General features: G+C 50.9%; 3 protein-coding genes across 5 annotated transcripts in view; 1 reads left to right on the top strand and 2 right to left on the bottom strand.

The window, feature by feature from the left end:
• Window positions 1-3129, bottom strand: part of dvl2 (dishevelled segment polarity protein 2) — a 33123-nt gene extending 29994 nt beyond the window's left edge. For both annotated transcript variants that reach the window (XM_067972276.1, XM_067972277.1), the window contains exon 1: window positions 2882-3129. In XM_067972276.1, coding sequence (XP_067828377.1) covers window positions 2882-3042 — 161 coding nt within the window. In that variant the 5' untranslated portion in view covers window positions 3043-3129. The remainder of the gene's footprint in view (window positions 1-2881) is intronic.
• Window positions 2819-8480, top strand: LOC137302537 (decreased expression in renal and prostate cancer protein-like). The gene is made up of 2 exons (XM_067972278.1): window positions 2819-2991; window positions 5915-8480. Exon 2 carries the CDS (start codon window positions 6864-6866, stop codon window positions 7902-7904), a length of 1041 nt encoding a protein of 346 aa, XP_067828379.1. The 5' UTR covers window positions 2819-2991; window positions 5915-6863; the 3' UTR covers window positions 7905-8480.
• On the bottom strand, window positions 6446-26545 carry LOC137302534 (uncharacterized). 2 transcript variants are annotated; one of them, XM_067972274.1, is made up of 12 exons: window positions 24725-26545; window positions 24283-24345; window positions 23797-23926; window positions 22434-22524; window positions 21505-21595; window positions 15590-17532; window positions 13873-14047; window positions 13066-13196; window positions 11821-11880; window positions 10253-10411; window positions 7977-8067; window positions 6446-6745 (listed from the first exon to the last, which is right to left on the bottom strand). In XM_067972274.1, the coding sequence occupies exons 1-11, from the start codon at window positions 24762-24764 to the stop codon at window positions 8029-8031; spliced, it is 2922 nt and encodes a 973-aa protein (XP_067828375.1). In that variant the 5' UTR covers window positions 24765-26545; the 3' UTR covers window positions 6446-6745; window positions 7977-8028. The 2 variants fall into 2 exon arrangements, with proteins under 2 accessions (XP_067828375.1, XP_067828376.1); XM_067972275.1 differs by having other exon boundaries at window positions 26379-26545.

The following is a 26545-nucleotide window of genomic DNA, read 5'->3' as shown; positions in this document are numbered from 1 at the left end:
GAAAGGTGCTATTTAAATGCAAGTTCTTTAGTCTCCTCAGTCAATCTCAATTTTACAGATTCCAAACAGGTTTTGAGTAGATGAGGAACAGTGTGCGAAGAAAGTATCTGAACAATTGATTTAAAATGTTGTGTTCTGGGGACATCCAAGACCAGGGGCTGATCGTTCAGCTTTTTGTTTTAAGACAACCTCTAAGCATTTTCTTCAATCCACAGAAACGCCAGACTGCCGTGCTAGATCCTGGATTATATTCAGTTACTGTGTGTAAGCTACATGTATATTGTTAATGCTTCGGTACAGTATATTCTTATGTTTATGCTAAGCCGCTGTACACCCCGTTTTTTGCTCAAAATTACCAGCTTATAAGCAGCAATTTCAAAATCCTCAGCCTGTGTAGAAAAGCAGAGTATGACCTACTCTCAAGTTTCTCCCAACGACACTTTGTATCCCGATTATGGGAGTGCTCAAGACTAGAATCAGGTGATTCGCCCTCTAATTTCTCCCCTTTCCCTGTAGGAAAATGTAGGATAGTTTCCTGAAGGCACAGATCAGGGTGTGAGGAATCACAACTGAGGACTCGGTGAGCAGCTCCAAACACCCTCCCACGTATGTAGTTCTTTTAAAAATTAAAAACACAAGTTCCGTTTTGTGGTTTGGCAGAAACCCAATTCTAAATTTCAACTGTTGCAACTCAAAATATCACTGATTTCTTTCCGTTACAAAAAAAGTCCATCGGCCTGACTAAATACAGCACGATGGGGACAGTTTGAATAGAAAAGCTTCGAAACAGACACATTTCAGCTCCAGCAAGAAAACAGATCATTCAGTCATGTGTTTGAAATTACCGTGTTCAAACTCGATTTATACCCTACAAGATACAAACATGTGACAGCACACAATTACCCCCCTTCCAACCCAGCAATCTTCCGTGTGGGTGGAGAATGTTCACCTACTGTTGAGCCCTGAAGTGGTGGTGGGGAAACAAGGGAACTAGTGATTTCCCCCACCCACCCCAAAGCTGCAAGAAAACAAAGTTGGGTCTCCAACAATAGCATTAGATACAACTGAGTAACAATGGAGGCCAGTCTGTAACGTACTGGGGCAGCAGGCTAATAGAAAAAGTTCACCCTTCTCAAGCAACCACTGGATTCTCAGGTGCCCAGTCCAGATTGTATAAGCCCGTTAAAATTCAGAAAATCCACAGCCTAGTTGTAAGACGACTCCTTTGGCCAGGTTTCAATAAAGCCTTGCAAAGAGAGAAGGAGAAATAAACAGATTCCTTTCTGCCATTTTCTCAGTTTCAATCCCTTTTACTGTGGTCAGACACAAAGCAAAAACTTTAAATTGTCAGCTAGGACCCTTTTTGGGGAGGGGGATCAAGAGAAGAAAAAAAAAGGATGAAGGAAGTACAAAGAAAGAGAACTGGGATATTTGCAGGGCAGGAATGGGGGGAGGGAGGGGAAAGAGAGAGAGAAAAAAGGGAGGCTTGGAGACAAAACAGATCCATAGACACTCCTGCTGCCAGCAAAGGGCAGCCGCAATTCCAGACACAGAAACACCCTCCAGATTCCGAGAAAAATTACAGCAAAACAGGGGACCGGGATGTAATTTACCAGCAAGAGGAAAATTAAAGTAGGGAATTGGGACACACTCCTTCCCCCCCCCCCCCCCGGGATACATCAAATTCAACTGAAATCACTAGGAAATTAATTTGTTTCCCGGCCCAATAGAGATAAAGTGGGATTCGACAACATTCCGGGGTGGGTAAGAAAGATCCAAAGTTTCCGAGGGAGAGGATTTAAGTGGATCCAGATTTGAACTATTAGGATGGGACTCGCTCACTCGGAGTTTAAACACTTTCAGATTTCTGGCATCGATTCCCAGCAGCGGGAGTAAAGGGAAAAACACACAACACCAGACAGACACAAAAAGCCCCGAGTCCCGGCCGGGAGACCGGCTCTCTCCTCCCCCCAGCTCAGTGAAGCCCGGGGGCAAAGGGGGTAAATAAACTCTCGGTAAAGTGAGGGGCGAGAAAATCAAAAATCTGGAAACTTTCCCGTAAAATCCCAACGGGACAGAGTGAGGAATTTCAAAATGGAGGAGAAGGGAAGGGGAGAGACACAAACAAGGGAAGGGAAAGAGGGAGGAAGAGGCCGGGAGAGGGGGGCCGGGGCCTGAGGGTGGGGGGCCCGTGGGGAGCACGGTACATTAGCCCCCCGGGGGTGCAGGGAGTCCGGTACAGGAGGCCGGGGGAAACTGAGGGGGAGGGAAGACGGGCCCCGAAGGGCGGGAGGAGAGGGGGCCGGCGGGAGGAGAGGGGGCCGGGGGGTGAAGAGATGGGAGCCGGGCGGGGGAGGAGAGATGAGGAGGAGGAGACGGGGTTAGCGGGGGGGGGGTTGCGGGGGAGCAGGGGGGTTGTATGGGGGGAGCAGGGGGGTTGTATGGGGGGTGGGGGGTGGGGGTTGTATGGGGGGTTGGGTGGGGGGGTGGGGTGGGGGGTTGTATGGGGGGGTGGGGGCAGGGGGGGTTGTATGGGGGGGTGGGGGCAGGGGGGTTGTATGGGGGGGTGGGGGCAGGGGGGTTGTATGGGGGGGTGGGGGCAGGGGGTTGTACGGGGGGGTGGGGGTTGGGGGTTGTATGGGGGGGGGGAGGGGGGTTGTATGGGGGGGGAGGGGAGGGGGGGTTGGGGGGGGAGGGGAGGGGGGGTTGGGGGGGGAGGGGAGGGGGGGTTGGGGGAGGGGAGGGGGGGTTGGGGGAGGGGAGGGGGGGTTGGGGGAGGGGAGGGGGGTTGGGGGAGGGGAGGGGGGGTTGGGGGAGGGGCTGTATGGGGTTGGGTCTCTTCTCTCCGCCCCCCCCTCCAAGCCTCGGGCCTGCTCCTTACCCGAAGTCCTGGTCCATGGATTTGAAGAAGAATTTGTAGTTTGGCTTGTTGAGCACCAGCTTGAAGTCGGCCAGCGTGACCCTATCGGCCGGGAGCTGCAGCTTGACCAGGTACGGCGTCTCCTCCTCGTCCATGTGGTAAATGATCTTGGTCTCGGCCATGGCGGCGGCTGCTGGCTGCCGGGGCTCGAGCTCCGGCTGTTCCTCCGGCTCCGGCTCGCGCGCGCCCCCGACCCCCCCCCCTCAGAGCGCGAGCGCGCGCGCCCGCCCGCTCCACAGATTAAACCCCCCCCACCTCGCGCAGCGGCGTCTGACGTCACCGCGCACAGCAAGGAGGCGGGGCCTCGAACTGATTGTGACGTCAGGGGGTTCCTGAATATTAATCGCGGGCTTTTAGAATGATACATGGCGGGCGGGGGGGGGGGGGGGGCATTCGGCCCATCGTGTCCCTGCCGGCTCTTGGAAAGAGAGCTCGCCCATTAGTCCCACTCCCCATAAACCCTGCAAATGGCCTGTTTCTGAGCTGTCAATTCTATGTTTAAAAAAAATCTCGGGGTGGGAACGATCACCAGGAAGTAAGGTCATCAGATGATGTGGTCTGCCACAGCAGCACCGACAATGTGGATGTGGGGCTTTAATGTGCGTCGATAATTGTGCAGGAATGTCTCATCTGCAGCACAGTGGTTTCTTTACGTAGACAGTTTAAGAAGTGCAGCGAGCACTTAGATCAGAGAATTGTAAACAATTTTACAACACCAAGTTATAGTCCAGCAATTTTATTTTAAATTCACAAGCTTTCGGAGGCTTCCTCCTTCCTCAGGTGAACGATGTGAAAAAACATCTTTGTCTTTTTTCACATCGTTCACCTGAGGAAGGAGGAAGCCTCCGAAAGCTTGTGAATTTAAAATAAAATTGCTGGACTATAACTTGGTGTTGTAAAATTGTTTACAATTGTCAACCCCAGTCCATCACTGAGATCAGAGAGGCAGACAGCGGAGTACAGCAGCTCGCTCACTCACTCACTCACTCTCTCACTCACTCACTGACTGACGCTCTGATCTTGCCTGTTAATTAAGCCCCACCCCCAAAAAAAACACTGAAGCTTTTAAAATCTCCCGGATTTAAGTAATTTCCCTGGTGACTCAGATGGAACAAGACAATTGGTCTTAATGGCCCGGAGCCATAAAGGGCGGGGAGGCGAATCAACCAGGGTTCCAAGCATGAGAGGCTTTAGTTATGTGGAAAGACTAGAGAAACTGGGACTCTTTTCATTAAAGCAGTGGTTAACAACGGCAACAAGAACCTGCATTTATATAGCGCCTTTATTGTAGTAAAACATCCCAAGGAGGGGTGGGAAGATGAGATGAGGAGGGAGGGGGAGGGGAGGGGAGGAGGGAGGGGGAGGGGAGGGGAGGGGGGAGGGGGGGGGGAGGAGGGGAGGGGAGTCGAATAAGAGTTGGGACTACTACTAAAAGCACAACATATCCCAACTGCAAATTCTAAGGTGTTTTTCGATGATTCAGGGACTTTATATTGTCCTTTTATTCCTGATAACGCAGACCATCTGTTCATTTATTGAATGTTGGAGTGAGGTTTGTTGGTTCACCTCCCTGGGTTCCATTACACCTCCCTGAAACCTGTCCCTCTGCATCGTTCCCACCTGTCCCCCCCCAGTCAGCCATCTGTCGCTCCCCACGCACATCTCCATTTATGCTGTGACTGGATGTTTTAACACTCCTGTGGTCACAGTCCTAACCTGAGGGGATCATCTTACGGATCGCTAAATCTTCCTGTCTCCCGTGACCTCTGACAGGGCTGAGCAGGGTCAGGCAAGGACCTGTATGTTTGTCAGTGTCCCTTGGGAACTGCCTCAGTCGATGTACAGCAGCAATCTCTGTACCTACTGGCTGGATCGAGCTCAGAAACACAGGGGAATACACACTGTCTCCAATCTGCATCTCAACCCCCAAATAAATTCTACCGTGCAAACATCTAGAAACACACACAGCTGAACCTCACTCCCAAGAGAAAAAAGATCTTGCATTTATAAAGCGCCTTTCAGGACCTCCCAAAGCACTTTACAGCCAATAAAGTACTTTTTGAAGTGTAGTCACTGTTGTAATGTAGGAAACGAGTTTAGAAGGTTGAGGGGTGATCTGATCGAAGTTTATAAGATATTAAGGGGAACAGATAGGGTGGATAGAGAGAAACTATTTCCGCTGGTTGGGGATTTTAGGAGTAGGGGGCACAATCTAAAAATTAGACCAAAACCTTTCAGGAGCGAGATTAGAAAACATTTCTACACACAAAGGGTTGTAGAAGTTTGGAACTCTCTTCCGCAAACGGCAATTGATACTAGCTCAATTGCTAAATTTAAATGTGAGATAGATAGCTTTTTGGCAATCAAAGGTATTAAGGGATATGGGCGAAAGGCAGGTATATGGAGTTAGATCACAGATCAGCCATGATCTTATCAAATGGCGGAGCAGGCACGAGGGGCTGAATGGCCGACTCCTGTTCCTGTGTGGCAGCCAATTTGCGCACAGCAAGATCGCACAAACAGCAATGAGATAAATGACCAGATAGCCTGTTTGCACTGCACCGTTCCTAATACACTGAAAACTCCTTATAATTTACAAGTGGAGTGAAGGTGATTAGTGTCTGCCAATCTACTTTCCTCTCAGTTTTAAAAATTAACAGACAACGAAGGTTTAAAGAGACATAGGAAGGAATTTTACACTGGCCCACTAACCAATCACAACCACAAAAGCTACCCCCCCCCCACCTTTAACCAGAGACAAAGTCAGGGCATCTTCTGTTCCTGTGCCAGGCAATCAACAATTGGGCAGAAAATCCCCAGCCTATTTCTGTGCTGTAAACTCGATGTAACAAACACAGAAACAAACGTACACTCAAACACACAAGCGCGTGCGCCTACAGGCAAACACGCACCCAAACACCAACACTTTCCCCGAGGAGGTACTGGATACAGAGTGGGTGCTGGAAGTTGAGCTGATTTCGTTGCCCTTTACAGGGCCGGGAGGTGCGGAGGCCGAATGGAGCCCGAACTGCTGCACTGTCCAAGACCAGGAAACTCAAGTATTGCACCAGCCCACCAGGACCATCGGGATGGGGGCGAACTATTGGAGGAGGGGCATTAGCACCTGGGATTTTCTCATCAATTTCCCCCCCGCCCAGCCGGCCCACCTCCATCTTCTGCTGAAGACGACGACTATCACCGAGGTACGGATTCCGCAGGCACCGCCCACCTCCCGATACTTTGTACCAAGCGGCCAACCTTCACGTGTGAGCCCGAACAGTGAGTGTCGCCAGGCGACTGTACCATACAGGGCGTCATAGCTCAGCCCCTCATCCCATCCTGTCACCAGCAGAGCTCACTGGACAGTGATCAGGGGAGCAGAATCCCCGGCTGATTTCCCCAGCAGGAGTCAGCACCACCAGGAGAGAAGGGGGGAGATAAAAGCCCAGGGGAAGCAGCAGGTCCCACCGGGCTTCAGACCTGGCCTGTTACTGAACAGATTCAGGAAGTGACAGCACCAACAGGTTGTGATCAGTGTAACAGAGAACGGCTCGGTTTATTTACAGCGCTTCTGATAAAGTACACCAATATATTCATTTAATTCTCTACAATGAAAATATGCATCCGTCGATATGTACACAAAATTGTTATTAAACAAATAAATATAATCGATAAAAATATCTGTACAGTGTTAGTGGAAGACCCGCTGCCCACAGTTTCTGCAAAGCTCCAAACCCAACGTTTCCGGGAGGTGAGGCTCCTGATTCACAGGGACGCAGCCGCTCACCTTTCCCCATACTCGGATATCCCAGCCTGCTCTCAGACCTGTCGGTGAAACATAACACACGAGTCAGTACCTGAGCTGGGGTCAGTGGCTAAAAGGCCCAGACCAATGTGGGACTGAACCACAAGCAGCAGGAGGGTCCCAGCTTGATAGCTGGAGATGCCCTGCCATGTGGGACCGGGCCCTTCCCCTGGCACCCTGCCCCATGGGACCGGGCCCTTCCCCTGGCGCCCTGCCCCGTGGGACCGGGGCCCTTCCCCTGGCGTCCTGCCTCATGGGACCGGGGCCCTTCCCCTGGCGCCCTGCCCCGTGGGACCGGGCCCTTCCCCTGGCGCCCTGCCCCATGGGGCCGGGCCCTTCCCCTGGCGCCCCGTGGGACCGGGCCCTTCCCCTGGCGCCCTGCCCCGTGGGACCGGGCCCTTCCCCTGGCGCCCTGCCCCGTGGGACCGGGCCCTTCCCCTGGCGCCCTGCCCCGTGGGACCGGGCCCTTCCCCTGGCACCCTGCCCCGTGGGACCGGGGCCCTTCCCCTGGCGCCCTGTGGGACCGGGCCCTTCCCCTGGCACCCTGCCCCGTGGGACCGGGGCCCTTCCCCTGGCGCCCTGTGGGACCGGGCCCTTCCCCTGGCGCCCTGCCCCGTGGGACCGGGCCCTTCCCCTGGCGCCCTGCCCCGTGGGACCGGGCCCTTCCCCTGGCGCCCTGCCCCGTGGGACTGGGGCCCTTCCCCTGGCGCCCTGCCCCATGGGACCGGGCCCTTCCCCTGGCGCCCTGTGGGACCGGGCCCTTCCCCTGGCGCCCTGCCCCGTGGGACCGGGCCCTTCCCCTGGCGCCCTGCCCCGTGGGACCGGGCCCTTCCCCTGGCGCCCTGTGGGACCGGGCCCTTCCCCTGGCGCCCTGCCCTGTGGGACCGGGGCCCTTCCCCTGGCGCCCTGCCCCATGGGACCGGGCCCTTCCCCTGGCGCCCTGCCCCGTGGGACCGGGCCCTTCCCCTGGCGCCCTGCCCCGTGGGACCGGGCCCTTCCCCTGGCGCCCTGTGGGACCGGGCCCTTCCCCTGGCGCCCTGCCCTGTGGGACCGGGGCCCTTCCCCTGGCGCCCTGCCCCGTGGGACCGGGCCCTTCCCCTGGCGCCCTGCCCCGTGGGACCGGGCCCTTCCCCTGGCGCCCTGCCCTGTGGGATCTGGTGCCCTGCACTCGACCCCTAACTTGGCTTCCTCAATTAATATAAACCAAACTCGATCCTGCCCCTACGGGCAGGTGTTGGGCTGCTCACTCACTGGAACAGACGGTCCTTGTTCATGGCGAATCGCAGCTCGTTCCATCACCGTCTCAGAAGTAAGCCGACTTTGGCACTTGCGTTTGTTCAGCCTGTGATCGGAGGAGAGGGTGGGTCATAAATACAGAGGATGTGATGTGTTGTCGGTCAGTGCCTGGATTAAGGGTTGTCCCCCCCCCAACTCCGAGATTGCTCTGGAGTCTCCGGCATTGCCCCCAGAGTCTCCAGGAATTGAGGATTAATCTCCCAGATACTCGCTGCGAGCAACACCCCAGGGAGAAAAATCACAGGGGCATTAAAAAAAAATGTGACCACAGCCCGGCTCCAACACACCCACTTCCGGGATTAACACAGACACGTTGGGATACGGGCACAGCAGACAGCTGGAGGTCCCGCCTCCACTTAAAGCCGGCGGGCCGATACTTAAAGGGGCAATGTACCTCATTGCGATAATTGAGATACTAAATGTTTTGTGTAATACAAAAGTAAAACAAATCTAACTTTACCTGTTCGGGTTTCCCATTGCTATTGATTCACGTCAGGTGAAAGCCGGCGGGAAGGGCCGGGTCTATGAGGTGAGTGCGGGCACTGCTTGTGGGCCCGGAGGAGCAGGAGTGTTTCGTTCAGGCCCAACAAGCTCACCTGGCCGATAGGACCCCCACAATCGCCCCCCACCCCAATGCAGAAAACCCCCTGATTTTCCGATGCTGGACCTTCCAATGTTGGACGCCCCCACCCCCGCCGGATGCTGGACCCCCCCCCCACCAATCTTGCCCAAGGCCCACCCGATGTCCCCCCACCTTCCCCCAACCCTCAAATTTCTTCCACGGTCCACAATCTCTCTCTCTCCCCTCTCCGACTCGCTGCTCCATTCCCTCCTGACAGCCGGCCTGTCACTCTGACTGCCTGGCGCGAGGGAAACCCAGAAGCACGAATACTTACCTTCATTTGAGTTGCGATCGCAGGTTGCGACGCATTCATTTGGCTTCTGGGTTTCCCCGCGCGGATATCCAAAGACGGGCTGGGTTCCCGGCTCCCAGCTAAAATCACGCCCGTGGTGTTCGTTGAGTTTAATTTTAAAAAATTGACTCCCTCCCCCGCCCAGGGTTTCAGTACAATTCATCACCCTGAGAATCCATCGGGGGTCTGTGTCGAGTTAGCTGGTATCAGTCGGAGCCGGCAATATAGAACCATACAGGACAGAACGAGGCCATTCAGCCCATCGTGCCTGTGCCAGCTCTTTGAAAGAGCTATCCAATTAGTCCCACTCCCCCTGCCCTTTCCCCATCGCCCTGCAAATTTTTCCCCTTCAAGTATTTCTCCAATTCCCTTTTGAACGTTATTATTGAATCTGCTTCCACCGCCCTTTCAGGCAGTGAATTCCAGATCAGAACAACTTGTTGCTAAAAAACATTCTCCTCATCTCCCCTCTGGATCCAGTACAGGCGATGTAATTGGCCTTAGGAGTCTCTGGGCTTCAGTGGGGAAAATCTGCCTGAGTTCCTGCTCCTGATCAGTGTCCAGTAACCCCTGCTTGCAAAGGGGTGTATGCGGATACTGGGAGACGGTAGGATGGGAGTTGGCGATGAAGCTCCCACAGTCGAATTGCTTCGCAACTATCAGGATTCACAGTGTCGAACGGTCAGCTGGGCAAGGTACTGGAGGATGGATGTCGTCCGTGGAACTGTCCCCCAGTGAGAGTCAGTGTCTGTGGAACTGTCCCCCAGTGAGAGTCAGTGTCCATGGAACTGTCCCCCAGTGAGAGTCAGTGTCTGTGGGACTGTCCCCCAGTGAGAGTCAGTGTCTGTGGAACTGTACCCCAGTGAGAGTCAGTGCCTGTGGGACTGTCCCCCAGTGAGAGTCAGTGTCTGTGGAACTGTCCCCCAGTGAGAGTCAGTGTCTGTGGGACTGTCCCCCAGTGAGAGTCAGTGTCTGTGGAACTGTCACCCAGTGAGAGTCAGTGCCTGTGGAACTGTCCCCCAGTGAGAGTCAGTGTCTGTTGAACTGTACCCCGGTGAGAGTCAGTGTCTGTGGAACTGTACCCCGGTGAGAGTCAGTGTCTGTGGAACTGTCCCCCAGTGAGAGTCAGTGTCTGTGGAACTGTACCCCAGTGAGAGTCAGTGTCTGTGGAACTGTCCCCCAGTGAGAGTCAGTGTCTGTGGAACTGTACCCCAGTGAGAGTCAGTGCCTTCAGGAGAGGTGATACAAAACTATAAAACAGAACGTTGAACCTAACCAAACAGATTGAGGAGTGGAACAGCAATGAAAGGCACTCACCGAGTCGACGTTCACTGAGCGGGGACTGCAGCTTCTGGGAGACCTCTCGTTCCCCCGATCTGGGGAATCCTGTCCCGCGTGTGACCGAGCAGGCTGCTTCCGTCCTTTACTCACACTCAAAGCCGTCACCTCCTTCCTCAGCAGGTTCATGGCGAACTCCTGGATTTACACAGAGAGAAGGGCCTCAGACATCAGTCAGTGCTCACTCCACCGCCCTCCCCCCGATTCCCCCTCCTAAAATCACTGGGTGTGAGAGGTGACAGCGTTTCATTCCCGTCCCCAACTCAGGAGCACCAGAGCACTGCAATCGGAAACAGATTATCTGGTCACTTTTCTCACTGCTGTACGTGGGATCTTGCTGTGCGCAAATTGGCTGCTGTGTTTCCTACATTACAACAGGGACTGTATTTGAAAATTAATTCATTGGGTGTAAAGCATTTATGGGATGTTCTGAGGGTAAACGCAGGTTCTATGTAAAAGCGAGCGTTCTGTTTAATTAAAAATGTTCTCTCCCTCCTCTAACATTTCTCCCCTGCCTTATATTTTTCAAGGCACTGACTCTCACTGGGGGACAGTTCCACAGACACCGACTCTCACTGGGGGACAGTTCCACAGACACTGACTCTCACTGGGGTACAGTTCCACAGACACTGACTCTCACTGGGGGACAGTTCCACAGGCACTGACTCTCACTGGGGGACAGTTCCACAGACACTGACTCTCACTGGGGGACAGTTCCACAGACACTGACTCTCACTGGGGGACAGTTCCACAGACACTGACTCTCACTGGGGGACAGTTCCACAGACACTGACTCTCACTGGGGGACAGTTCCACAGGCACCGACTCTCACTGGGGGACAGTTCCACAGACACTGACTCTCACTGGGGGACAGTTCCACAGGCACTGACTCTCACTGGGGGACAGTCCCACAGACACTGACTCTCACTGGGGGACAGTTCCACAGACACTGACTCTCACTGGGATACAGTTCCACAGACACTGACTCTCACTGGGGGACAGTTCCACAGGCACCGACTCTCACTGGGGGACAGTTCCACAGACACTGACTCTCACTGGGGGACAGTTCCACAGACACTGACTCTCACTGAGTGATGGGTTCCAATGGGTTAAAGTGCCCTCTGGTACCTTGCCCGCATGGTCATTCTTCATATAAGTGCCAGGACAGTCAGTGTCAGCAGCTGTGCTACTGTGGAGGGCATCACAGTTAAGCCCGCTACTGTCCTGGGCCTTTACCTGCAGAAATCGCTGGAGATGACTTTTACCAATTGTAGAAACCAACTGTAGCCCTCCCCCCACAACTGCTAAACGGCACAGCTGACTCAGCAAAGCGAGGGGAGAAAGCTTGGGGCTCTTGCCTTGTGTGTCTCAGTGGGACATGGGGAAGTGTATGTACCATGTGATGTATCGGGAGCGTCCCAGACTAGAACTGAAATGCCGGCTCCCTACGAACACAGACATCAGTCCAGCGATAACACCTCGAAACCATTCACTCCTAATGAGCACACTGGTGTCAGCCATTGGCCAACCCCGCAAGCACTACTCACCTCATCCTGAGCCAACTGGGCCAGTTTCTCATCCGCCTTTGTCTTTCGGAGCTGAGCTTTCTACAAAGAAGAGGAATGAGAATAACTTAAGAGTCCGAGGAGGAAATCCGAAGATCGTTCACTTTTTACCTCCCCTCTGACGGTGGTACGTGGTCCACAGGCCCTATGTTGCCCAATCACCATTTCGTCAGCCCAGGGAATGATTATTAGTGACTATCAGACCATGAAAGGCATCACAGCTACGCCCTATCCTGTTGCCATCTGATTCTGACATGCACAGGAGTCAGTGGACCGGGAACAGAGAGAGGGCCTTGGTTCAATTTACCTCTCGTAAACCCAGGGGTACTGAGGCCAACAGTAATACCTCTACCAAAGGTGGGGGGGGTCACTTACTGTGACATATACACTGAAGTGAGAGCGATCAGGTTCAGGCTGTACGGTGTGATATTATATATTACAGTGAAGGGGAGAGAGATGGGCACACATGGGCAGGGGAGAGTGATAGACAGGCCTAGACAGACAGAGAGAGACAGAAATGGAGAGAGGGAGAGACGGAGAGAGAGAGAGAGAGAGGGACACACATACAGAACGAGAGACAGAAAGAGAGAGAGACAGAGTCAGACACAGGGAGAGGAGACAGAGACATAGAGAGAGAGAGAGAGAGAGAGGGAGAGAGGGACACACATACAGAACGAGAGACAGAGAGAACGAGAGAGAGACAGAGTCAGACACAGGGAGAGGAGACAGAGACACACAGAGAGAGAGAGAGAGAGAGAGAGACACACAGACAGAGAGAGAAGGACAGAGGGAGAGAATGAGAGAGAGAGTTGGATGGAGAGTCTAGAACTAATGGGGCATAGCCTAAGGATAAGGGGTCGGCCATTTAGGACTGAGATGAGGAGAAATTTCTTCACTCGGAGGGTTGTGAATCTTTGGAATTCTCTACCCCAGAGGGCTGTGGATGCTCAGTCGTTGAGTACATTCAAGACTGAAATCGATAAATTTTTGGACTCTAGGGGAATCAAGGGATCTGGGGATCGGGCGGGAACGTGGAGTGAGGTAGAAGATCAGCCGTGATCTGATTGAATGACAGAGCAGGCTCGAGGGGCCGAATGGCCTACTCCTGCTCCTATTTCTTATGAGTTGCACAAAGGGATGCTGGGAATAATAAAGAATACAAATTAAGAGGGAAATGTGGTGCTTTAGCCCGGGTTTGCCCCGCCCTCCTGTCCGGTCACTACTCACTCTCAATTCCACCTCCTGAAGACCGATCAGTGTCTCATCGTTGCACCAGGAGGGAACAGTGGCCCCGTTCCTTGCGATCCTGGATCTGCCTTTGGGAGAGTCTGTTCTGATTTCTGAGACTCTCTGTTCCACTGTTAAACACAAAGGCACGAGAATTGGACTCGGAATTATACAGGGAGGACCCAAGGAACAGATCGAGCTGCCTGAACCTTTGTCTGTAAAGGCCCAGCTGATGGCTCAGTCAGTTAATGCACCGCCTTGGGTGGTGTTGGCCGTGGCTCAGTGGGAGCTCTCTCGCCTCTGAGTCACAAGGTCATGGGTTCAAGTCCCACTCCAAAGACTTGAGCACAAAGTTCAGGCTGATAATCACAGTGCCAGTACTGAGGAGGTCCTGGACTGTTGGAGGTGTCGTCTTTCGGACGAGTCGTTAAACCGAGGGCCCCGTCTGCCCTCTCAGTCCCATAACTGTACCCACGCCCATACCCGCTCCCGTACCTGCACCAGCTCCTGTACCTAGTCCTGTATCTGCGCCCGCTCCCGTAACTGCGCCCGCTCCTGCACCCGCTCCCGTACCTGCACCAGCTCCTGTACCCAGTCCTGTATCTGCTCCCGTACCCACTCCCGTAACTGCGCCCGCTCCTGCACCCAGTCCTGCACCCACTGCCGTACCTACACCAGCTCCTGTACCCAGTCCTGTAGTTGCACCCAGTCCTGCACCCGCTCCCGTACCTGCACCAGCTCCTGTACCTGTACCTAGTCCTGTATCTGCACCCACTCGCGTACCCAGTCCCGCACCCAGTCCCGTACCTGTTTCCGGTCCTGAACCTGAACGGGGTGTTTTCTCCTGCCGGTTTAATGGCGAGGGTGTTTGACTGCGGTCAGATTTGCTTCTTCCTGATCGGTCCCTGATATTGTTGACTGGGGACCTCAGCCGGTGAGCTTCTCTCCGATGACTGCTCTGCCCCCACCCTTCATCTACTGCCTTTACAACAAAAACAGAGCAAGAAAATTCTGTCACCAGTGAAATCCTTTCATTTTCCACAATCTGTCCCAGATGCAGGAACCTCGTAATCAGCCAATCACCACAAGGCCTGAGGAAGGATATGTGTTGCAGAGGGAGCATCAACAGGGCAATAAGAGCAGGTCAGAGGCTGGGTATCCTGCGGCGAGTGACTCACCTCCTGACTCCCCAAAGCCTTTCCACCATCTACAAGGCATAAGTCAGGAGTGTGATGGAATACTCTCCACTTGCCTGGGTGAGTGCAGCTCCAACAACACTCAAGAAGCTCGACACCATCCAGGACAAAGCAGCCCGCTTGATTGGCACCCCATCCACCACCCTAAACATTCACTCCCTTCACCACCGGCGCACTGTAGCTGCAGTGTGTACCATCCACAGGATGCACTGCAGCAACTCACCAAGGCTTCTTCAACAGCACCTCCCAAACCCGCGACCTCTACCACCTAGAAGGACAAAGGCAGCAGGCGCATGGGAATAACACCACCTGCACGTTCCCCTCCAAGACTTGAAAATATATCAGCCGTTCCTTCATCGTCGCTGGGTCAAAATCCTGGAACTCCCTTCCTAACAGCACTGTGGGAGAACTTTCACCACACGGACTGCAGCGGTTCAAGAAGGCGGCTCACCACCACCTTCTCAAGGGGCAATTAGGGATGGGCAATAAATGCCGGCCTCAAAACGATGCCCACATCCCATGAACGAATAAAAAAAAACAAGGAGCGATCTCCCCACCAGATCAACACCGAGGGATCTCCCCACCAGATCAATAGAGGGATCTCCCCACCAGATCAATAGAGGGATCTCCCCACCAGATCAATAGAGGGATCTCTCCATCAGATCAATAGAGGGATCTCCCCACCAGATCAATAGAGGGATCTCCCCACCAGATCAACACGGAGAGATCTCCCCATCAGATCAACACAGAAGGATCTCCCCAACAGATCAAAGGGATCTCCCCACCAGATCAACACCGAGGGATCTCTCCATCAGATCAATAGAGGGATCTCCCCACCAGATCAATAGAGGGATCTCCCCACCAGATCAACACGGAGAGATCTCCCCATCAGATCAACACAGAAGGATCTCCCCAACAGATCAAAGGGATCTCCCCACCAGATCAACATGGAGGGATCTCCCCATCAGATCAACACAGAAGGATCTCCAACAGATCAGAGGGATCGCCCCACCAGATCAACACGGAGGGATCTCCCCACCAGATCAACACGGAGGGATCTCCCCACCAGATCAACACGGAGGGATCTCCCCATCAGATCAACACGGAGGGATCTCCCCACCAGATCAACACGGAGGGATCTCCCCATCAGATCAACACGGAGGGATCTCCCCACCAGATCAACACGGAGGGATCTCCCCATCAGATCACCATGGAGCGATCTTAACATTGCCAGATCCTGATTTGGGAGAGCTCCGTGCCACCCCTCCGCTATCTGCACACCCTGTAAGGTTGGATTTCTGAATTGTAAGGAAAGAGTTTCTCTTCACCTTTGGTCCATTTGTTGCCCTCTGTGACCGTTCATCTCTCCATCGAGAGCCTCTCGCGTGACCGGACGATGCCTTGGAGCGATTGCTGCTATGGTTCCTGGCGGAAGCTTTCTCTGCTTGCAGACGCATTGGTTGAGCGTGATTCTCTTGAATGTCACCAGCTGGTTGGGATAGTAACAACCTTGTTTTGTCAAATGTGTTTTCAGCGGGTTTGTCTCTGTCCTTTTCTGGATAGCCGTTCTCCCTGGAAGCAGGTGTCGATTTGTTGACTTGTTTTGGAGATGACGAATCATTTTCTTTCTGTTTATCCGATAGGTAATCAATAATCGCTTCTGTGTCCTTGCTGCCCAATCGGTATTGGATAGGATTTCTCTTGACAGCCAATGGGAAATGAGCTGGGTTTATCTTCTCTTTGATAGCCAATGGGTATTGAACCTCCTTTTCCTTAACAAACAATGAATTTTGGACATCTTTTCCCTTCTTTTCGACAGCCAATGGGAAATGGACGCGCTTTTGCTTGACAGCCAATGGGGAATGAATTTGTTTTCCCTTCAAGTCCAATGGATATTGGACTTGCTTTTCTTTAATAGCCAATGGGGAGTGGGCAGACTTTTCCCTTTCTTCAGGACCCAATAAGAAAGTGACTTGTTTTTCTTTCACTTTGGGGCGCAATGGGTGGACGGGCTTTTCATTGACAGCTAATAGACGATGGGCTTGCTTTTCACCAACAATCAATGGGTGGTGGACGGGCTTTTCATTGACAGCCAATGGACGATGGGCTTGCTTTTCACCAACAACCAATGGGTGATGGACATGCTTTTCATTGACAGCTAATAGACGATGGGCTTGCTTTTCACCAACAACCAATGGGTGATGGACGGGCGTTTCATTGCCAGCCAATAGACGATGGGCTTGCTTTTCACCAACAACCAATGGGTGATGGACATGCTTTTCATTGACAGCCAATAGTCGGTGGGCTTGTTTCTCCTGCTCTTTAACAGCCAATGGACGATGCCCATTCTGTTCCTTCTGTTGATCCCCCTGCTGCCGCAGCCTCTCTTTAGGACTCCATGGATAATGGAGGTGCTTGGCTCTCTGCTTAATAACCAATTGGCTGTGGCTATCTGCTGCGAGCTCTCCCAGTGGCCTGTGATCCCCTTGGCTTCTGCCTTTGTGTCTGACGGTCTCAGGGTGATTTACATACTCAGAGTTCTGGTTAGACAATCCTTTGCTGTTCTGTTTGATTTGGATGGGACGTTGGCTGTCCTGAGACCTGGGATGGGACCGGATGCCCACGGTGTCGTGTTTGTGTTTACGATGCCTCGGGTGTGACTCTGAATCAGATACACTCCGGTGAGAGATATCGAGATCCTTCCCGTTGGTAAATACTGAATGGGAGTTGGGGGGAGGTCTGGAAGAATCAGCTCTCACCTGGACGTGCCGGTGGGAGCTACCAGCGATCGTTGGCTTCGTTCGGCAGGTGTCTCCGGGGGACACCTGATACTCACTGCCCTCAGTATAACTCCAATCCGAGCGACATTCCCGCTTCCAGTCGTCTCTTTCTTTGGCACTTGCTGCTCGTTGGGTCTCTTCAGTATAAGAAGGCCGAGTTCTGGGCCTCTCCAGATGGCCCTTTGACCTCGTACGTGAATTGTGAGGAAGCCCTTCCTTGGAGGTCTCCCTCATCACGTGTGTTTGTTTAACACAACAGGAGTGGTACACTGGAGACTGGTACCTTCCCAGTTGTTTGATAACCTTGTCAGACCCATTGGCCACGGCCTCTCCCTCTCCTAGTTTCGATCCATTGCTGTCGCAGTCACGGCCTCCCTCTCTCCTGGTCTCGTACCCTCCCTCACACCATTTAGCCCCCTCCTCCGTCTCTCTCCCGACGTAGGGCTTGCGAGACCTGGGTTGACTGTAGCGAATTCCTTGCCCCACGGGAACTGGAGTTGGGAACAAAGGGGATGTTAGTGTGAAGGCAGGAATGTAAATCCTGCCCCGTCTTTGGATTCAACAGAAACCAGAGAGGAAGTAGAAATGAGGTTACAAAAAGCAAAAAAACAATAAAAGAACAAATCACTAAAAGTAGCGACACAGGTTAATAAAGCCATAAAAAAGCAAACCAAGCACTGGGGTTCATTTCTAGAGGGACAGAATTGAAAAGCAGAGAAGTTATGTTAAACTTGTATAGAACCTTGGTTAGACCACACTCGGAGTATTGTGCACAGCTCTGGTCTCCATATTATAAAAAGGATATAGAGGCACTGGAGAAGGTGCAAAAAAGATTTACAAGGATGATACCAGAACTGAGAGGTTATACTGATCAGGAAAGGCTAAATAGGCTGGGGCTCTTTTCTCTAGAAAAGAGAAGGCTGAGGGGTGACCTGATAGAGGTCTTTAAAATAATGAAAGGGTTCGATAGGGTAGACGTAGAGAAGATGTTTCCACTTGTGGGGGAGACCAGAACTAGGGGCCATAAATATAAGATCGTCACTAATAAATCCAATCGGGAATTCAGGAGAAACTTCTTTACCCAGAGAGTGGTGAGAATGTGGAACTCGCTCCCACAAGGAGTGGTTGAGGTGAATAGTGTAGATGGATTTAAGGGGAAGCTGGATAAACACATGAGGGAGAAAGGAATAGAAGGATATGCTGATAGGGTGAGATGAAGTAGGGAGGGAGGAGGCTCGTGTGGAGCATAAACACCAGCACAGACCAGTTGGGCTGAATGGCCTGTTTCTGTGCTGTGTAAAACAACTTTTATCAAGATTCTCGCTGTGAGGAGCTCAGTCACTCCCATAATTCTAGTTTGGTTGCCACGGTTTCACTTTATTGTTTGCTGGGAGGTGTTTATTAATCTGCAATATTCACGCTTTTCACACATGACTTGGGCCCAGTGTAATTTTACATTCTCTAAATAAGGAAAAATTTGCAGGGCTACGGAGAAAGAGCGGGGGAGTGGGACTAATTGGACAGCTCTTTCAAAGAGCCGGCACAGGCACAATGGGCCGAATGGCCTCCTTCTGTACCGCATCATTCTATGATGAACGTAGAAAGTGGAGTATGCCTCTGGCTCAGCGGGTGGCACTCCCGCCTCTTAATCAGAAGGTCGTGGGTTCGCACCCCATTCCAGAGATTGGAGCACAAAATCCAGGCCAACACTCCCAGTGCCAGTACTGAGGGAGTGCTGCACTGCCGGAGGTGCCGTTTTTCGGATGAGAAGTTAAACCGAGGACCTGTCTGCTCTACCAGGTGAACGCAAATCATCCCATGGCACTATTTTGAAGAGCAGGGGAGTTCTCCCCAGTGTCCTGGGCCAATATTCATCCCTCAACAATCATCACTAAACAGATTATCTGGTTATTATCACATTGCTGTATGTGGGATCTTGCTGTGCGCAAATTGGCTGCCACGTTTCCTACATTACAACAGTGAGCACACTTCAAAAAGTAATTCGTTGGCTGTAAAGGAAGTAAAGGATGGTATCGGATTAAAAGAAAAAGCATACAACATGGCAAAGATTACTGGTAAGCCCGAAGATTGAGAAAACTTTAAAAACCAGCAAAGGATGACTAAAAGAATAATAAAGAGGGAGAAAATAAATTTTGAGAGTAAACTAGCAAGAAATATAAAAACTGACAGTAAAAGCTTCTACAAGTATATAAAAAGGAAGAGGGTAGCTAAAGTAAACATTGGTCCCTTAGAGGATGAGACTGGGGATATAATAATGGAAAACAAGGAAATGGCAGAGGAATTGAACAGATATTTTGTATCTGTCTTCACAGTAGAAGACACTAATAATATACCAATAATAGTAGAAAATCAAGGGGCAAAGGGGAGGAACTAAAAACAATCACTATCACTAGAGAAAAATTACTTGGTAAACTAATGGGTCTAAAGGCTGACAAGTCCCCTGGACCTGATGGCTTGCATCTGAGGGTCTTAAAGGAAGTGGCTACAGAGATAGTGGATGCATTGGTTGTAATCTTCCAGAATTCACTAGATTCTGGAAAGGTCCCAGCGGATTGGAAAACCGCAAACATAACACCCCTATTCAAGAAGGGAGTGAGACAGAAAGCAGGTAACTATAGACCAGTTAGCCTAACATCTGTCAATGGGAAAATGATAGAATCCATTATTAAGGAAGTAGTAGCAGGACATTTGGAGACTCATAATACAATCAAGGAGAGTCAGCATGGTTTTATGAAGGGGAAATCATGTCTGACAAATTAATTAGAGTTCTTTGAGGAAGTAACGGGCAGGGTGGATAAAGGGGAACCAATGGATGCAGTATATTTGGATTTCCAAAAGGCATTCAATAAGGTGCCACATAAAAGATTACTGCACAAGATAAGAGCTCATGGCGTTGGGGGTAATATACTGGCATAGATAGAGGATTGGCTAACTAACAGAAAACAAAGAGTCGGGATAAAAGAGTCATTTTCAAAATGGCAGTCTGTAACTAGTGGGGTGCCACAGGGCTCAGTGCTGGGGCCTCAACTATTTACAATATATATCAATGACTTGGATGAAGGAACAGAGTGTCTTGTGGCCAAATTTGCTGATGCTACAAAGATAGGTGGAAAAGCAAGTTGTGAGGAGGAACAAAGTGTCTGCAAAGGGATAGAGACAGGTTAAGCGAATGGGCAAAAATTTGGCAGATGGAATATAATGTGGGAAAATGTGAAGTCATCCACTTTGGGAGGAAAAATAAAAAAGCAAAATATTATTTGAATGGAGAAATACTACAAAATTCTGCGGTACAGAGGGATCTGGGTGTCCTCGTACATGAAACACAAAAAGTCAACATACAGGTGCAGCAGGTAATCCGGAAGGCAAACGGAATATTGGCCTTTATTTCTAGGGGGATGGAGTATAAAAGCAGGGAAGTCATGCTACAACTGTACACGGTGCTGGTGAGACCACACCTGGAGTACTGCGTACAGTTCTGGTGCCTTTATTTAAGGAAGGACATACTTGCATTGGAGGCAGTTCAGAGAAGGTTCACTAGGTTGATTGCGGATATGAAAGGGTTGTTTTATGTGGAAAGATTGAACAGGTTGGGTCTATATTCACTGGAGTTTAGAAGAATGAGAGGAGACCTTATTGAAACATACAAGATTCTGAGGGGACTCGATAGGGTCGATGCTGAGAGGATGTTACCCCTCATGGGGGAATCTAAAACTAGGGGTCATAGTCTCAGAATAAGGGGTCGCCTGTTTAAGACGGAAATGAGGAGGAATTTCTTCTCCCAGAGGGTCGTGAATCTTTGGAATTCTTTACCCCAAAAAGCTGTGGAGGCTGAGTCACTGAATACATTCAAGGCTGAGTGAGACAAATTTTTGATCAGCGACGGAGTCAAAGGATATGGGGAAAGGGCAGGAAAGTGGAGTTGAAGTAAAAATCAGATCAGCCATGATCTCATTAAATGGCGGAGGAGGCTCGAGGGGCCGAATGGCCTACTCCTGCTCCTATCTCTTATGGTCTTATGTTTTGGGACGTCCTGAGGCGCTATATAAATGCAAGACTTTCTTTCTTTAACTGCAGATGCAGACAGTGCATTAACACCCTGATTGTTGTAGCCTGATGCAGTGGTCTGTTTCTCTGTTCCCCATTCAGCCTGTTCGGTCTGGGGAATTACCAAGCAGAGCGTTTCATGCAAGGGCAGCATCCGACTGTGTGACCGAGGGCTCTCTTGTTCCCCCTTGTGGCTGACCCGAGGAGCACTGGCAGAGCCCTGGTTGCCCACTCAGCTTTGCAATGGGAGACGGAGGCCCTAAAAAGGCTAAAAACAATTGAGAAGCAGGCGTGTTATGGGACCAGGACAGAAAGAGACTCTGCATAGCTTCCGCTCCACAGTTCCTGGCGGCTTTATCCGAAGCAGGAGCCCAGGATAACCCTGGGATGTCAGCTACCTTCATCACTCTCCTCTGTCTCAAGCTCCTTCCTCTCTTCTTCCTCGTGTCGCCGTTCCATCCCCCTCACAAACGATTTCAACCTGCTCGCCTACAAAAATTAACAAGAACAAACAGCGGGTTTAAAAACTCTTACAGACTGACACCCCTCCCCTCAGACTGACAGCCGGAGTGATGCCCAGAGTGACACCCTCCCCCCCGGACTGACACCCAGACTTACACCCACCTCCAGACAGACACAGGGACTGATACCCCCGCTCCCCCCAGGTAGACACCCCCCCACCACAAACAACTAACACCTGGAGCAGGGACATTCCTGGTCAGTATGGCTCTGAACCACATCTGGTGCTGCAGTTACCCACTGAGGCACCCACCTCTGTGACCTTCCATATATGTCAGCTGTGACTCAGTGGGGAGCTTTCTCTCTCTCGCCTCTGAGTCAGAAGGTCGTGGGTTCAAGTCCCACTCCGGAGAATTGAGCACAAAATTCAGGCAACACTCCCAGTGCCAGTACTGAGGGAGTGCTGCACTGTCGGAGGTGCCGTCTTTCGGATGAGACGTTAAACCGAGGCCCCGTCTGCCCTCTCAGGTGAACGTAAAAGATCCCACGGCCACTATTTCGAAGAAGAGCAGGGGGAGTTCTCCCCGGTGTCCTGGGTCAACATTTATCCTACAACCAACATAATTAAAAACAGATAAGCTGGCCATTATCACATTGCTGTTTGTGGGATCTTGCTGTGCTCAAATTGGCTGCCGCGTTTCCTACATTACAACAGTGACTACACTTCAAAAAAAAAGTACTTCATTGGCTGTAAAGCACTTTGGGACGTCCAGAGGTGGTGAAAGGCGCTGGAGAAATGGGAGTTCCTTCTTTCTTTCCATATAAAGACCTCCCGCTGCCCAAATTAAAACCCCACTGTTGATCGTACCTCTCTGTACGTGAGCTGCCGATGCCTGTCGTCCTCTTGCCGGTCTAACTCCTCCTGGATCATCTGAGTGTAACCGCTCTCCATGTCCTCACTGCCAGGGAAGCAGACACAGGTTAAAACCCGCCCCGAGACCCAAACACACTGCAGCAAAATCCGAGCGGTGGGGGGGGTCGCTCTCTGAACAGGAGTGGTATTTTTACGATGTCACATCTGTCACAGACACAGCTCGCCAGCTCCCTCCCTCACGCTGGATTCTAGGCTGGGGAGAATTCAGCTACGGATTCCGTTCGACAAATGCCCGCTGTGATTCACTCCGTAGACGAATATCCCGCTGCCCCTCGCTGTCTAGGCTCACACATAAGAATGGGCCATTTGAGAGAGGCACTCAATGATGCCCGAGGATCCCATACCCCATCGATCTCAAGACTGAGAGCGACAACAACAACTTGCATTTATATAGCAACAACTTGCATTTAATGTAATAAAATGTCCCGAGGCTCTTCACAGGAGCGTATTCGGAATTTTAAAAATTTGGCACCGAGCCACATATTAGGACAGGAGAGGCAGAGAGAGAGGCAGAGAGGCAGAGAGGTTTAGGGAGGGAATTCCAGAGCTCGGGGCCTGGACAGCTGAAGGCACGGCCGTCACTGGTGGAGCGATGGGAATTTGGGGATGAGCAAGAGGCCAGAATTGGAGGAGCACAGAGATCTCGGAGGGTTGTAGGGGCTGGAGGGGGTTACAGAGATAGGGAGGGGGCGAGGGCCATGGAAGGATTTGAAAACAAGGATGAGAATTTTAAAATGGAGGCGTTGGGGGACCGGGAGCCAATGTAGGTCAGCGAGCACAGGGGGTGATGGGTGAACGGGACTTGGTGCGAGTTAGGATACAGGGCAGCAGAGTTTTGGATGGGCTAAAGTTTATGGAGGGTGGAAGATGGGAGGCCGGCCAGGAGAGCATTGGAACAGACGAGTCGATAGATTTTTGTCGGGTGAGGGTATCAAGAGATATGGAGCAAAGACGGGTAAATGGAGTTGAGGTGCAGATCAGCCATGATCTAACTGAATGGCGGAACAGGCTCGAGGGGCTGAATGGCCTCCTCCTGTTCCTATGTTCCTGATGATAGTCAGACCCTTCAGGAGAAGAGGGGAGAAACTGAGTGCAGGGGGAATGGCGATTTGTAAACAAATAAACTAGTATTAGTACAACATCTGGAATCTGCAGACTTTACGCATCCTGCGGTGTGCAGTTTGAGACCGAGCCAACTCCAGCTCCTTCCTATCCTCCTCTGTGAAAGAAGCAAATCCTTGTCTTTATACAGAGCAGGGTTTGCCCCATCGCTCCCACTAACACTCCCGAGCCTCACATTTGTTTGTGTAGCCTTCGGACGAGACGCCTGCTCTGCTCATCCTCCTCCTCCTGCAGTTTTCTTGCCACCTGCAGGTTCTTTCGAACTTGCTGGTTCTTCAGCTCGTTGGCAGCAAGATGCTGGTGAACTGCAACGAGAAGTGAGACGGGTAATTAAGTCACTGAGAACACACGGATATACACAGGTACAGGCAGCCACAGGCACACACACAGGCATGTGCACACACACAGGCATGTGCACACACGCACACATAGGCATGCGCACACACGCACACACACAGGCAAGCGCACACACACAGGCATCCACATACATGGTATGTATACACACAGACAGACACACACGTGCACAGACACACAGGCATATACACACACATATGTACACACGCACACACATATGTACACACGCACACACACACAGGCATATACTCACACACAGGCATACACACAGGTACACACACACACCCCCGCCCCCTCCAATACTCACTCTCCTGTTCTTGCAGGATATGGGCGACTGTTTGATCTTCTAGGATCCGGAACTTTTGGCACACTGCAAGAGAGAACATGGAAAATGAATCAGGAATTAACTCACACTCGGGCTGCCCTGATGAGGGTAACAGTGAACCCGGGTGCAGGACTGAGCTATGTCTGTGCGTGTGTGCATCGGGCAAGGACAGGACTGGACTCACTTCTGATCACCCTCTCGATGGGATATTACTGTCCGGACTCACACGGGAAGATCCCGACAGTGGGCTGCAGTACTGGAGGACACCTGACTCTATATTCAGTAAGAATGAGGAGAAAGGGTGAGGGCTGCGTTTTAAAAAACTGCAATAAATCTGAGGAATGCCAAGTTTATCCTAAAGTTTAGTCAGCGACTGTTAAGATTCTCTGCATTCAGTGCGACAAATTGACATTCTAATTCTTACCATCTTGGACTCGATTCAGTCCCGTCTCCCCATCATCCATCTCCTTCCCGGTTATCTGCTCTCCATCAAGTCCAGGCGACCTCTACTGGCTCAGCAGGACCTCACTGGTCACTGGGCGCTCATGATTTCACAGAGTGTCAGGTTAGGCTCTTTGGCGCTAACTTGCACGGCTAGTGCGTCCCGGCTTCGCAGTGACCCGGTCACCGGTCACCGCCCCGTATCTCACAGCTGGATCACTCCGTACAGGACTCGGTAGCTGCTCAACGTGTGTTTACTGTGGGCACTGGTCCGTTTTGTTTACTGTGCTCACAGTACTGCCTTACCAGGTAAGTTAGTGTGTAGTTAGATGAAGTTTAGCCACGGTATCACTTGTTCAATTACTGGGTCTATCACTATTCAGTTTGAGTTACTGAGGTTAGTATGTAGTATCTTGATTAGTTACTGTCGTTCAGTTAATTACTGCAGTTTGATTAGTTACTATGATCTGATTATTTATTGCAGTTTATTATTCTTTAGCTGCACTAGTTATCTTAGTTCCTGTATTTTAATGATTAGCTCCTGTAGATTAAATGATCAGTTACTAGAGTTTGATTAGTTATTAATTAGTTACCATAGTTTGATTCATTACTATTGATCAGTTACCAAAGTTTATTGATTGGATACACTAATGTATTGATTAGTTACTGCAGCTTGATCAGTTACTGTAGTTTACTGATTACTTACTGTAGTTTGATCACTTCCAATAGTTTATTGATCAGTTACTGTAGTTTGATTACTCAGGATTATTGATTACTTACTGTCATTTGATCAGTTCCTGTAGTTTGATTACTCAGGATTATTGATTTAGTTACTGTCATCTGATCAGTTCCTGTAGTTTGATTATTCGGGATTACTGATTTAATTACTGTCATTGATCAGTTCCAGTAGTTTACTGATCAATTCCTGTAGTTTGATTATTCAGGATTACTGATTAATTACTGTCATTGATCAATTCCAGTTGTTTACTGATCAGTTCCTGTTGTTTACTGATCAATTCCTGTAGTTTGATTATTCGGGATTACTGATTTAATTACTGTCATTGATCAATTCCAGTTGTTTACTGATCAGTTCCTGTTGTTTACTGATCAGTTCCTGTAGTTTGATTATTCGGGATTACTGATTAATTACTGTCATTGATCAGTTCCTGTAGTTTGATTATTCGGGATTACTGATTAATTACTGTCATTGATCAGTTCCAGTAGTTTACTGATCAATTCCAGTTGTTTACTGATCAGTTCCTGTCATTGATCAGTTCCTGTAGTTTACTGATTAATTACTGTCATTGATCAATCCCTTTAGTTTACTGATCAGTTCCTGTAGTTTGATTATTCGGGATTACTGATTAATTACTGTCATTGATCAGTTCCTGTAGTTTGATTATTCGGGATTATTGATTTAATTACTGTCATTGATCAGTTCCAGTTGTTTACTGATCAGTTCCTGTCATTGATCAGTTCCTGTAGTTTACTGATTAATTACTGTCATTGATCAATCCCTTTAGTTTACTGATCAGTTCCAGTAGTTTACTGATCAGTTCCTGTAGTTTGATCATTAGTGCAGTTTGATTAGTTACTCTGGTTTATTGATGAGTTAATATAGTTTAGTGAGCAGTTACTGTGACTTATCCGGCTCCGCGGCTGTCCCTCTCCTCCTCTGTCTCCCTGTGTGCCCGGGGCCCCGCTCTCTCCCTCTCTCGGGCCCGGTCACTCCTCCTGATCCGCGGCCTGTGAGTGAGGCGGAGCCCCGAGGCCTGGGCCCACACCTGGCGCACCTGCCCGACGG

Source organism: Heptranchias perlo, chromosome 35 (assembly GCF_035084215.1).
Source record: "Heptranchias perlo isolate sHepPer1 chromosome 35, sHepPer1.hap1, whole genome shotgun sequence".
NCBI lineage: Eukaryota > Metazoa > Chordata > Chondrichthyes > Hexanchiformes > Hexanchidae > Heptranchias > Heptranchias perlo.
This window is presented reverse-complemented; position numbering and strand designations above follow the sequence as displayed.